General features: G+C 34.3%; 1 protein-coding gene across 1 annotated transcript in view; it reads left to right on the top strand.

The window, feature by feature from the left end:
• LOC150109417 (solute carrier family 7 member 14) overlaps nucleotides 1-14,470 on the top strand; it is a 97,247-nt gene that overhangs the window by 40,439 nt on the left and 42,338 nt on the right. Inside the window, exons 3-5 of the mRNA XM_090402343.1 lie at nucleotides 4,473-4,703; nucleotides 11,043-11,251; nucleotides 13,341-13,499. Of these exons, the coding sequence (XP_090258469.1) occupies nucleotides 4,473-4,703; nucleotides 11,043-11,251; nucleotides 13,341-13,499 (599 nt within the window). The remainder of the gene's footprint in view (nucleotides 1-4,472; nucleotides 4,704-11,042; nucleotides 11,252-13,340; nucleotides 13,500-14,470) is intronic.

Below are 14,470 nucleotides of genomic sequence, written 5' to 3'. Positions count from 1 at the left end.
GATTGGCTAAGGGCGGAAACTGGCTGCCCACTATCCCAAAAAAAGCAATAAATGGCCTAGCCCACTCTATTTGGAGAATAAAAGGCGGAAGCATATTTTATTATAATACTGCTGACAGTGAGACCATACAGATTACTCTCTCTCTCTCTCTCTCTCTCTCACTTAGTAGTAATTAAAACTGAAATATCGTCATTGAAATATAGAACAGTCTCTATTTAATTATACAGGGAAGGAACAAAGACGCTAGTTATTTGCGTTCGAACACTTAAAAAATTCACATTATGTACAATGACTTGTTATTTTGCATACCCAACTATTTCATAACTATGTTATGAAATAAAGGTCATTCAGATAATTATACAAACTTAGTCCAATTCAACTGAAGTTGAGTTAACTAGTTGAAGCTGAGCTAACTGACTGTAAATATCCGAGGCAACTAAGACTGTTAGACCAATATGCTGCATCTCTTAATTGTGCATGTTCACCGACTGTTCTCTCTGCCGGGGTAACATTCGATTATCAGTGAGGGGAAAACCCTGTTATCTTTAGCTGACAAATTATTATCCTCTTGTCCAAGACACAGAGGTAGTAAGGATTTTTTCCTCTCAAAAATCAAGAAACTATGCAAGTGAACATCCATAACTACAAACAATACACGCTTTAACATTTGTTGTAAGTTACCCCATAATCTACTGAATACAAAATAAATAATCCATACAAAATAATCGCAATAGCAAATATTGAAATTTTGAAACCAAGCAATTTCTAGGTCTGTGCCAAATCATCCATGTAATATAAACAATCGTTCACTGAAACAGCAAAAAAGTCGAAAAGAAAGGTTCGAACTACAGAATAAATGTGAATACTGCGCAATGAAATACTGCCGATAATAAAAACATTTACTGAGCGAACATTTTATAGCCTTTACCTAAGAGGAAAATACGGTATGTCCATTTCTTGCTTCCAAAATATCTATTTCCTAGTTAAATTGATCCCTGAGAGCTGCTCGTTTCTTCACGCACCAACGACTTTAATTTAAATTGCTATAAATCTTCAAATATTTGCTTTCCCATTTGGTTGCAATAAATATAAAACCAAGTTAGAAGTTTTTCCGCAACCTGTAACAAGAATCTTGTCTAATTTATATCTTCCATCATGTTACAGGCATTAATTAACCAATCTAGTCTTAAAAAGTAGTGAGCAATCCTCGTTACTTGATTGGAACACACACACACACACACACAGAGAGAGAGAGAGAGAGAGAGACCCGAAGGCGTCGCACACTGACGCGAGGCGAATAATTCGTCGGAGGATCTGCATCATTGGCATGCTGATGAGAAGCCCATCACATGATTCACCGACCGTTATGAGAATTTCGGACTGAAATTACGTCTTGTTATTTTGACGTGTTGTTCAATTGGACTACCGCCTTGGGAACGATGTAGCCTAGACAGTGTGACACATTCCTCTGCTACAGGAATTACTACGGTCTCTAGCACCCTAGTGTAGCTCTCTGGTGTACGAAGATTTGGCGTCTTAATGCAATTACATTGAAGCTGCGACAAACTAAATTCTCCCAAATGAAGTAATGAGACTTGAAAATTAAAATCGCAAGCTTTCCAGAAAGATCCTTGCGCATGCTAAAAATTAATGTTGACTGGTGATCTTTAAAAATGACCAGTTCGCCAGAGAAGTAGTTAATAGTGAAACAAAGCAACTATACTGTCGAAAAACAATAATCCTACTGCAGAGATAGCAAAGGATATTTTTAAATCTATTTACGGCACGTTCACCGTTATTTGTACATTCAATTTCTAAACAGATATCTGACATACGAAAAGTAGTATTTCTAATATATATAAAGAAAGTATTTATTTATGTATACAGTACACGCAAATACACGAACGTATCATTAAAGTCATATCCAAAAGCAGCAAACGCGGTAGGAAAATTGCAATTGGCAAAGTGCCAAGATCTCGGAGCGCTGCTTGCGTAGATTTTTCTCTTACTAAAAAAAAAAAAAGTAAAAATCATATTTCAATTCATTTTTCATAACTCTTCCATACAAAAGAGGTAGATAGAATAACTAAACTTATAAATTATTATTAAATAAAACATTACACTGTTAATAGATCTTAATATTATTAGGTGACTTCACTATGAGAAATTTATGTTCTACTTAATAAAAGTACTAGAATACTATTAATATACTATGTTTACTATTTTTATTATTTATACCACTATATTTAATATTAATATATATCTATTAGAAATGCATTTCATAATACTGTTAGAATATACGATAGTTTTAATACTCTACTTCCCCTAATTACATTTACGTGATGGATTTTGCATGATTTGTCGACCCTGGTTTATTGGTTTCATTTCATAATAAGCAGAACGAATTTGTTATCAATGTGCCATGGAAAGCCATTTATACTACTCGTGACTACGTTAATTAATGTAACGAACATGAATAAAATAAAGTGTAAATAATTAAATGCACTTATAGATAGTAAGAAACGTATCATGAACTATCAAATGTGTCACATTCTTAGAAAAAGGATTCTTAGAGACAATGTGACATTGAGTCGAAGAATTTGGAAATTTGTCAATTTTTCTTCTTAAAAACACTGCAACTTAACATATTTAAAAACACCTTGTAAAGTTATTAATAACAGCTTCAGAACATTACTAAATTGCAGAAAAGAAAGTAGTTTTCAATTAAAAGAATGATTACAAACAATTGTAGTACGCGTACTGATTATTTGAGAATACATTATTCTGAAAATTTTAAACAAAACTTTTAAGTTGGTGCTTTTGTGTAGCCCAGTGAAAATGCCATTTACATCCATCAGTGCTAGGATGCACGAAAAAAAAATTGTTCTAAGTTCGATTCTGGTCTCCGACAACTTCAATGAAATCCCGAATTAGTCGATCTCTGGCACCAAACGTAAGGTTATATTTCAGAAAAGCTGGGTTTTAATTTTTAACCCTGCATTTCAAGAAAAATCGACGGTATAACTCATTATCACGGACAATAAAACGAGTATTAGGATTTACGATCACGAGATGGAGGAAGTTGTCTGCTGCACTTCTGCTCTTGAAAATGCTTTCATTTATTGTTAGTTTGAGCTCGCTATCGGTAAATGCTTCAAAGATGAAGACTTCAAAAGTTAGGGCTACAGGAGCTCCGCTTATTGCCTTTTGGGAATAAAAATGTTAGAGGAGAAGATGTATTTTTATGTATTTTATGTATTTTTATTTTATTTATTTTTTTAAATTAAGATATGGTATGATATGGCGTAGCAAGATGAAGGGATGAACTTTGTGAGAGTGAAATGGTTGTAGTATTATTTTCGGAGGACCCCTCTCCCCTGAGCTTTAATATACTCAAGGTATATTTCGGTTGTAATATTAGTCACTAAATTAAATTCACTGACATACTGCTAATTAAACATTTTATTATTATTACGCGACACCTCCAAGGAAGGAATCCAAGGACTCACGGCACTATCCAAATATACACAAAACGCTATCTATCGCTGACGACCGTATTTTTTGTCTGTAAATCTAATTCCGTTTGAAATAGGCTAACTCATCTTCATTTGGAAAAGTGTCCATATAAAGATTCCTTGCATTACGACAAAAATCGAACTCAGGACTTTTCCGATCGAAAAGCATAGTTTCAGTCGTCTTCCAATTGTACCACGAAGGCATTCAAAGGAAGTTCGTGGTTAAAAGATAAACGCTGGGAACTGTATATTATCTTCTTCTTCTTTGAGTGCCATCTCCTATCGGAGGTCGGCGACCACCTTGGCAAATTTTGAGCGATTCTCAGCTATTCTGAGCAGTCTCTCAGAGTTCATACCAGTCCACTGTCTGATATCTGCCAGCCAAGATTTTCTTCGTCTTCCTTGTCCTCTTCTTCCATTAATCTTCCCTTTTATAATCAATTGAAGTATCTTATATTTTTCATTACGAAGTAGGTGACCACGATATGCAGTTTTCCTTCTTTTTATGGTATCTAAAAGTTGTTCACGTGATTTCCCCATTTGTTCCAGTACTTCCTGATTGGACGTTTTTGCTGTCCATGGGATTTTTAACATTCGTCTGTATAACCACATCTCAAAGGCTTCAAGTCTTTTTATTGATGTTGTCTTCAAGGTTCAAGTTTCTGAGCCGTACAGCAGTACAGACCATACATAGCATTTAACCATGCGTACTCTAAGCTCTAAGTTTAAACTGGGGTTACACAGTGTTGATTTCATTATATTATTATCTTATTATTTCATTATATATGTTATCTTAAGAGACATATTTTTTATCTTTCAAGAATTTGTAACTTTTCAAGACTTGGAGTCACCTAAATGTATAAAGCACTCATTTTATTTAACCTCCAGCTACTTCAACGTTCAATAAATAAAAAATACTCCCACTAATCTTCACTTCACTTTTCTTTCATTTTTCAGGTGTTTGCTACGCCGAATTCGGAGTTCGAGTTCCACATACCACTGGTTCGGCTTACATGTACAGTTATGTTACAGTCGGCGAATTCATTGCTTTTGTCATCGGTTGGAATATGGTGTTGGAATATTTGATTGGTACAGCTGCGGGAGCATGTGCCATTAGTGCTTGTCTGGATGCAATGTCGGAAGGAGAGATCAGCAAAGCCATTCGGAACAGTTTGGGAACTATCATAGGTAAGTTCTTCAAGTACTACCACAACGTAAGTATGTTCTAAATTTTTTAAAGAAATTATTACAGACAATCTAGAAAATATTGTGCCGAGTGTGAATCCTTAACTAAACTTGTATGATATCAATGTGTTATTTCCGAAAGCAAAATATTTGAAAGATTAAAATAACGCGCCCTTTAACTTAACGATCTTAACGAACAATGCACACTAGATCACAGTGTAAATGTTAGATGGAATAGGGGGGGGGGGGTAGAGGGATTATGTTATCAGATTCTTAGTCATCACAACAATCAAGGAAAGAGATATTTTGTCTTGTGAGATGTGCGTGGCCTCAACCGAGGAAATGACTATTAAAGGTACCATATCCTTGGAAGATAGGCATCTTTCCAAAGTGATACCTGAGGACGGTCGTCTCATCAATCGGATCAGCCCTGACAACAGTATTTCTGTGATTGGAATACCTGATATGAATATGTGACATATTCCAACCAGAATATGTCCAACTTTTTCTGGCTATAGAATTTTATTTCCTCTTACATTGTTTGTGTTGATATATTAAAAATGAGACCGATCATTTCATTAAAGAATTAGCATATACATGTATGTTTCATATAAATCTTCCGTTAAAATCAGAAATAAAATGAATATAGATATGAACTCATGCTATACTCGTACTGTTTATGCCAACTGATAAGAAACAATATTTTAAAATGTAAAAAAAAAAAAAGGAAAACAGTAAAACTTTGTTATCATGGGAATAAGAAAATTCCATAACGTTTAGTTTCGGAAAGGATCTTCATTTCTTAAAAGGTTGTGATCATTTCAAGTTGCATTGATTCACAACTTTTGCATGGCTGTTTATTTTTCAAGTTGCCAATCTTGTATCAAAGGGATCTGATACAGACATTGGAAATGTATGAGGTTTGATTTAAATCTTATAAATGAAACATTTAAAGTAGAAGTTAGAAAGCAGTTTGAAAGTTCCGATAAGATAAGAAAATTAGAACTGTGGGAAGAAACAAAATACAGTAATAAAAGAGGCAAAGAAAATCTGTTTCAATCAACAAGGAAGAAAGACTGTAAATGGCAATGAGAATAGGTTATTCAAATAGCAGAAGAAAAAAAATGAAACTTCAGGGAAACTAAGAAAAATTTAGACTGAATGGATATTTCGAAATACAATACAGTAAAAATAAAGAAAAACATGTAACCAACATATTCAAGGAAAGTCAAGAAAGCAACATTACAGGAAAACTAAACAATAATCTGTTTCAGAAAGATAAATGAAGTTACAGGAGAATTAGTTACTAGAATGGAAGTAGTGAAAAGTTTATTTCGAAAAAGTCTTATGGAACATGATGAAGTGAGAGGTCAAAAAAAGAAAAAGAAAAGAAAAAGAAGTATGTAGAAAAACTATGTACAAGAAAGATATACCAACATTGAAGGATTATTCGAAAGGAGAGAATTCGTTGAGGAACCAAATAATAAAAAGTGAGGTGATGTGAACAATGGAACATCTATCAAAAAGAAAATCTAAAGATGATAGAATGTTGGTAGAATTGTCAAGAGCAGCTGGGGACGATGTAGTAAAGATATTAACTGAAATTTGTCAACACATTTGGAGGAAATATATTAGCCTCAAGGAAAAGACAAAAGTGAAAAAGGTCACATCCAGGAGAATATGAGAACTGCAAAATGACTGCATTGATTTCACGCAAGTAATAACGAAAGTGTTTTTTTAAAAAGGCTGGGAACTATATGTGAATGAAGAAATCTGAAAAGAGGTAGCTTTTAGGAGAGCTACAATGGAAACTAAACAGCGAACAAAGGGGATTATGGAAAGAGCAAAAAGAATTTAAAAGGTATTCATCCGTTTTATTTATTATAAGAAAACATTTGATCGTTGATCATAACAGACTGGAATGTGGTGACAGTAATAGAAATATCTACGTATCTAATTCTCTTATTCAGAGAAATGTATGACAACCAAGAAGCTTTAGCATAAAAACAATTCTTGGAGAAATTGACAGTGTTTAAGTGGAGAAAAGAGTGAAGACAGGGGGGGGGGGATATACTGTTGTCATTTTGAATATTTACAGGGAATATGTTATGAGAATAGTGGCTGATTTAGATAAAGACGCAGTAGAAATTAAGACTAAAGGTTGAAGAAAAAATATTGGAAACAGAAAAATATATAATTCGCGACATGCAAATATTACAGACCTTACGGCAGAAAATAAGGAAGATCGGAGTGGTTGATTCTGTTATTCTGAAATCGAGTTTCAATATCTTGAAGATTTCTTCATAGCTTTTCTTCTTTTAAAATAATGTGTACATGCTGTTCTTTGAATTTTTTTTATGAAAAGAAGCAATCACAAAGGATAAATCACATACTCATGATTAACAAGTTAAATAGCGTTTGACTCAGTAAATTCTCTTTCGTCAATTCTTTTGCGCATAGATAGGAATTTTCACCAACTAGAACAGTGTCATCGACAATTCTCTATTATTATTATTATTACACTTCGTAATTAAGACCGTGGGCAATAAGTAAATGTTAAAGCAGAATCACATTGAACGGGTATCTAGGCTTGGAAGAGCCTGATTAAATAAAAGGCTAAAAAATGTTTCTTCCAATGCGCTCTAATGGTATTCCTTTTATATAATGCAATGATTATTTCCAATTACCGGAAATTTCCGAATACTGGGGAATTTTCCGATTTCTGATGATTTACGATCTTAAAGCACAAATAACAGCAGTGAAAACAATTTTTGTTTGCATTTTTTTATTTTATGTTGATTTGTTTTCAGTATTTCACTTGTTTTTTTTTTGTTTCCATTTTTTATTTTCATTATGTTGTATTATTTTTATCATACATTTAATCTGATTTGTTTATGTTTTCAGTTTTTATTTTCTTTAATGATGTGTTGTTATATTATCATTAACGATGGAGGAGAGCTCGCAGACTATTGCGTGGCGCCATCTCTTGGCATACTAGACAATCAAGTACGAAGATAATGGATAAGGTATAGAAACATTTTCCGTCTTCAGTTAGCATAACAGAATATAAGCTGCTTACACTAAATAAATCATTTTGCATTACATAAAGCTATTTATAATATTCATTTATATATTTATATGTCACAATAATACTAACACTAAATGTTTTACTCGATAATTCTGCTCCCCGATATTTATATGCTCCAGAAATATTTAAAGAGCATTATACAGGACTGCCAGCATCAGTGGAATCGTTATTTATAATATTTCTAGTGGAAGATTATAAATAAATGGAATATAAACAGCAGATTCGAGACTGATGTGCATTGATTACTGATATTTTTTCGCCTATTTATGCATTTCGTGTGATATTACACACAAAAATAATCATTATATATGCCTTTTGAAACCGCTATAAAAAAAGAAGAAGATATATTTCTTGTTAAAAATCAGTTCGGAAACGATCCTATGATATCTGGGTTTCATTTTTAATAATTTATTTCATTTTCTCAGTTTTTAATAATTTCAGTTAATATTTTAACTTTGTTGACGGTTACACAATGAATGTTATTTTCGACGCTCTTTCTCGTTTTGTGGAACATGTTTTGAAACATGTCTGCTCTCTTCATTTTGAATACTTCACAGTAGAAGACATTAATGATTAATAAGCAAAGTCTGGAGTTTCCGTTCTGCTAAGTTTCAGAATTAAAAAAGAAAAAACTATCATCCTTCAAAATAGAACAGCATTAGTTATCAACTAATGCTGTTCTTTAAACCATTCGATCGAGATTTTTTGATAAATGAGAACGAAACACAAAGAATCACTCACTTCTCTAAAATGGAACGCTCTCATCCTCCACTAGTTCTGCCAGTAGTAAGTCAATTTTAGCTTAAGTGTTTAGGCTCAAATCTGAGCTACTGGATAGCAACCCTTTCTAACAACCCAAGCCATTAAATAAAGCAAACTATTATCCCAATTACAAAACTGAACTGAATCAACAAAATTCATAGCCTTCCTGCAAATGGCATTTAGTTTTTAGAACATCAGTGGGGAGTGAAAATAAATCACCATCAGCTCATCAGTCGTGAAGGTTTCATGAGAAATTTCGTTGACAGAGGACAGAAATCATGAGTGAATACGAATCGATGATGGTGTATAAATTCCAACCAAATTTAAGTGTTTGGGGTTATTTTATTTGTTTATTATCAATTTCATAGGTTTATTATCAATTTCATTATCCTGGATTGTAACTTGATTAAAATTCATCACGCTTATGTTTTACATGACGAAAAGGAAAAGAAGTTGCGACCAGCAAATATCCAATATCTCCTGAAAAATATGAAATTTCTCAAGTGAATTTTTCATAAATAATCATTTCCCCCCCCCCCCCTCTGAAAAACATCATAAAGTGGATATGCCATCCGTTTCTAAAATTTAAGATTTAAACAAAATATGAATTAAAAATAACAGTCTCCGTAGCTCAGTCGGTATAGACGAAGCCCTCTGGTCAGAAAGACCTGGGCTCGATTCCCCTTCATGACATAAGGAACCTTCATCTGATCCCTTTCGACGAAAGGTGAGTTAGCCGGTCTCATACGGCGGTAGGGTTTTTTTTTTTTTTCACCTGGAAACTGGGGTTTTTCGTTCCGGTTTGCCTCAGAACAGACAAACCGGCCCCCGTGAACACACACACACACACATATGGATCTACAGTCATAAAACATATACCTAATCCCTCATTAGCATTAGGAGGGCTCAACCCCCTCCCCACTTTCCCAGTTTCTCCCCCAAAGGGACGTGAGAGAAAGGGGAAAACACCATACTAATGAATAAATAAATTAAAAAAATAAACCTGGATAGTTATTATTAATTAATACGAAGGACTAATACTAACGTGAAGGAAGGATCGATAAAAATTCTGGCATCCCGCCAACCACCTTTTGGAGCCTAGTAGTATAGAGAATACTTCAGATTCTTAGCTATTTGTTAGCGAAAGAAGTATGGGCATTCATTGGCTACAAAATGAGGCATTCGGTGCATTGTTAATAGTTATTAACAGAGATATAGCAGCCGATTTAATGAAAGTTCAATAAGAGTATATTCTATGCAGACAGGCTTTGCATCTAACTAGCGTAAAATTTTTATGAAAACTAAATATGCACACAGGGCAGTGATGTGCTGCAAGTTTTCAGTCTCTCGTCTGCGAGGTTAGTATTGAAAAATCATCATCATTATTATTTCACAGACTATCAATTTCTTTGGGGAACCCTAAATTATCTGCGTCATATACTAGAAAACAACATATTTCAAAGTGGGCGTACGTTTAAATTCATGAGGAATTAGAGCAAAAAATGGAGGAAGAAAAAGAATAAGTCAACCTTGAAAGTTGGTGAAGGCGTAATGAAGAACGGAGGCGATAGTACATTTTTTTACACAGAAAGTAAGTCAGGGAGGTAAGTGGAATGTATTCGCGGACTGTGAATGTGTTGGGGTTCAAAATAAAGATAATAAATTACAAATAGCAACTCACACAACCTCCTATGATACGTCAGTTGATTCCATTGAAGTTTGTGGTAATAATAAATTACACACTGTCAGCCTACGCTTCTAAGTTGTTGTCTTCAACAACTAAATAATTTCACTGCATGGGTGTACATCGCGTGGGCTGAAGATACAATTGAAGACGAGCCGTTTACTAGTTTGTATAGCCAACGTCGGTATTACCTAATGAGACATTTCCAAATGTCAAAGAGTTTTAGTTAGTTCCTAGTTCTAATTAAGTACCAAGTGATCGAATTACCTTTGCTGACTCCTGTAAAGACATAGTCAGTGATGATTCATTATATTATTCTTCCAACACGGACTGAGAAAAGTGAAAAATAACTTGAGTACTTTAAGTGTAGCTTCTTTATTATCTAATTTAACTTTTTTTCCAAAATGACTTGGACATAATTTTTGAACCCCTCAGTTTGGTTTATTTTTGAACTGTGGCTTTTTTATTTGGGGGGGGGGGGGGGGTAGCTGGTTACAGTGCTGATTTTTCGCTTAAGTTTCCCATGCATAACCAGCCATGACAAAATCTCTGCAGAAATTCTGTTAATTCTTATTGCCTAGGCATATTCAAACTAATTAAACATAGAAGCAATTGAGATGAAGTTAATAAAAAGTCATCGTAATTCACACTGATTTTCAGAATACTGTAGAAATGAATAATCTTTATACAATCCAGATATTTTGGCAATAAAGCGCTACACCCATCTGCTATACACTGTTTGATATTTCATTCTATCAGGCTGCTTTATATATAATTTATTTTTGTATTTATACTAAATTACATTTAGGTCACACTCCTGATGCACTGGCTGCTCTAATAACGCTGTTGATGACTGTTCTAATGGTGGCAGGAGTGAAGAAATCCCTCCTTTTTAACAACGTTTTGAACGCAGTTAATCTAGCTGTCTGGGTCTTCATTATGACTGCTGGCCTTTTCTATGTGGATGGAAGTAACTGGAGCCAACATGGAGGATTTATGCCATTCGGATGGTCCGGGGTAAGGAACACGTCACTGATGTAAAACCAGTTGCTGCTTTTGCAACTACTTTTTCTTACCTCTGTTATCTCTTTACGTATTGATTCCAAACAAATAATAGTAATATCATTTTCTAATTATAATTTCTTGTCACAAAAAGAGAGAGAGAGTTTAAAAAAAAAACAGAGCAGGATAGAGCCACAGGAATGAATAATTGAATATTCATGGGAGTATCGTACACAACTTTGAGATTTAAGCGATTCCTTTTAATTCAATCATTCGTTCCGTACCTTTCAGTGAATGAAAGTGGATATGTAAAAGTGAAATGAAATAAAGCTCCCTAGTTTATTTAATTAAATTTAAAAATTCATAAATTAAATAGTTGGTAACAGATGAATTTCATTGCTCCCTTGAGACCTCCACCATGCTTATTTTGATGACGGTAATGTTTTTGTTCTGTGTTTGGTCTTTAAAGCGGGGAAAGTAGATTAACTACGTAGGGCCACACCCAAGGTACTAAATATGTTCAGGTTAACTTTCAAAGGTGTGATTCCCATAAAAATTAATAATTGTATTAATTCAGATCTTAACATTTAAGATCTGAATGAATAAACTAGCATTTAATTCATCATTAACTTATGATTTTTCAAAAATTCCTTTAATTGCAATCTCTTTTCACTATAATAATCTCTGCGGTCGGCATCTGATTTTAAATTACGAGGGTGGTCTGAAAAGTTCTCGGCCTAACAATGAAAAAACGAATTTATAATTTCAAAATTATTTTTATTTTTCAGCATAATCTCCCTTAAGACTAATACATTTATTCCAGCGATGTTCCAGCGCAATTATCCTATCCCTGTAGTGCTTCTCAGTAAGACCTGCAAAATACCCCTCTTCAGTTGCAATCACCTCTTGATTCGAAGAAAAAAGCTGACCAGCGGAGGAAGAGTTTTAGTTTTGGCAAGAGACAGAAGTCAGAGGGAGCCAAATCTGGAGAATTGGGTGGATGCTGCAACAGTTCATAGTGCAGATCCCTTAATTTTCCTATTGCCAAAACACCTTTGTGGGCAGGTGCATTGTCCTGATGAAAGATGATTTTTTTCTTCTGCAAACCAGATCTTTTCTCACTAATTTTTTCCTCTAGCTGGTTAAAAGATCGGAATAATATTCCCTGGTTATTGTTTTACCCTTTTCAAGATATACAATAAACAAAATGCCTTAAGCATCTTGTTTATTGTATATCTTGTTTATTGTACATCTCAAATCACAGATGCCATGACCTTCCTGCTGATGGAACCGACTTGTCATCTTTGGCACGGAACAACTGGCTTCTGTCCACTGTTTAGACTCCTGTTTGGATTCTGGTGTGTAATGGTGAATTCAAGTCTCATCCATAGTAATAAATCGATGCATAAAATCAGTTTTATTCTTGTTAAAACGCTTCAAGCACCGTTCAGAGATTTTCATACGAGTGCGTTTTTGATCTGCTGTGAGCAAGCACGGCACCCATCTTTTGCAAAGCTTTTTCATTTGCAATTCTTCATGCAAAATATATCCTGCACGTTCTTTTGAAATGCCTAGTCTCAGCAATTCCACGCACTTTGACTATCCGGTCATCCAATACCATATCGTGCACTTGATCAATGATTTCTGGTGTTGTTACACTTTTTGGACGTCCTCCACGTGGATCATCTTCAAGGCTGGTACAGCCACGTTTAAACTCGGCAGCCCATTTCTTAATTGTCGAAAACGAAGGAGAAGAGTGCCCAGTGAACTTCGAATGAATTTCTTTTGACGTTAAACCTTCTTTTACAAAGAATTTTATATGATACTCAATTTTATCCATTTCAAAGGATACATACAACACTTTTGCTTCAGACAGCTGTATAAAACAAACTACTTGATAGAATGACTTGCAATTTCCCACGAATGCTTATGCTAGATGTACCAACGTTGAAAAAAATTCTTGACGATAGTGTTGCCATCTATGGTCGAGGCTGAAAACTTTTCAGACCACCCTCGTACTTACATAAAACTAAACAATATATTTCATGATTCTTCAGCTAGTGTTCAACTCTGCAATGTTTCAGGTTCTTATTTCTTATTTCAGGTTCTTTCTGGAGCTGCCACATGCTTTTATGCATTTATAGGTTTTGACATTATAGCAACAACGGGAGAAGAAGCAAAAAATCCAAAGCGCTCCATTCCTACAGCTATCATAGTCAGTTTAGTGATAGTACTGACAGCGTATATCACTTCTAGCATGGTGGTAAGTATTCTCTGACCGTTTTGGTTGTTTCAACTAATTCTATATACGCAACCGAAGGTTTTCATTCTTCGTTTCGAACAAACCATAAATTATTTCTACTTTGCTTTCAAATTGGTCATTTTATTTAGTTTCCAGTCGTGAAATCTTCAGCTGCTGAAAATGCAACACTGTATGTTTTTCAGAATAGTTTCCAAAATTAAATCAATAGATTTTTTTTATTATTATTACCGCTGTGTAATTTAAAAATCAACCCAGATGATACAGAAGTTTTTTTTCCTAAAATCAGCGTTCCTGAATCTTAACTATTTTCTACGTTGCATTCAACAAAATTCGGATAGTGTGACATGTAACTAACTAATATACTTGTCAAATAAATGTTCTGCAAACAATATTTAGATCATGATCTGAAACTGTGATAACCAAGGTGGAAGAAGTATCCAAATAGCTAGAATGATGACTCTCAGTTTATGAGTTTATTCTTTGGTGTGTGTGTGTGTGTGTGTGTGTGTGTGTGTGTGTGTGTGTGTGTGTGTGTGTGTGTGTGTGTGTGTGTGTGTGTGTGTGTGTGTGTGTGTGTGTGAGAGAGAGAGAGAGAGAGAGAGAGAGAGAGAGAGAGAGAGAGAGTGATTACCGAAGATCTATTCTGGAAAATGGATATACACATAATCAAAATTTAAAACAAATCGAAACTATATTATGTTAGAATGAGAAACTAATGGCTTTGAGAAAAGAGAAAATAATAGAACCTCATGCGTTGGCTTACGTTAATCCAGATATAACATTGGCGAAGTTGTTTTGTTTGTTTGTTTTTGTTTTCGGAGGGGGGAGATATTCATCTGAATCTCAGAACATACACATAACATGAGTGTTTTAAGTATGTTGTGAAGAGGATTATTTAATATATATAAATGTAAAAGGATGGTCACCCAAGAACTGCCTGCTTAACTTTATATGATATTTTCTGAAAAAAA

The sequence above is a fragment of the Typopeltis vanoorti genome, chromosome 2, assembly GCF_054136105.1.
Source record: "Typopeltis vanoorti isolate ZY-2024b chromosome 2, IOZ_Tvanoo_1.0, whole genome shotgun sequence".
NCBI lineage: Eukaryota > Metazoa > Arthropoda > Arachnida > Uropygi > Thelyphonidae > Typopeltis > Typopeltis vanoorti.
The sequence above is the reverse complement of the archived record's forward strand: the minus strand, read 5'-3'. Positions and strand labels throughout refer to the sequence as shown.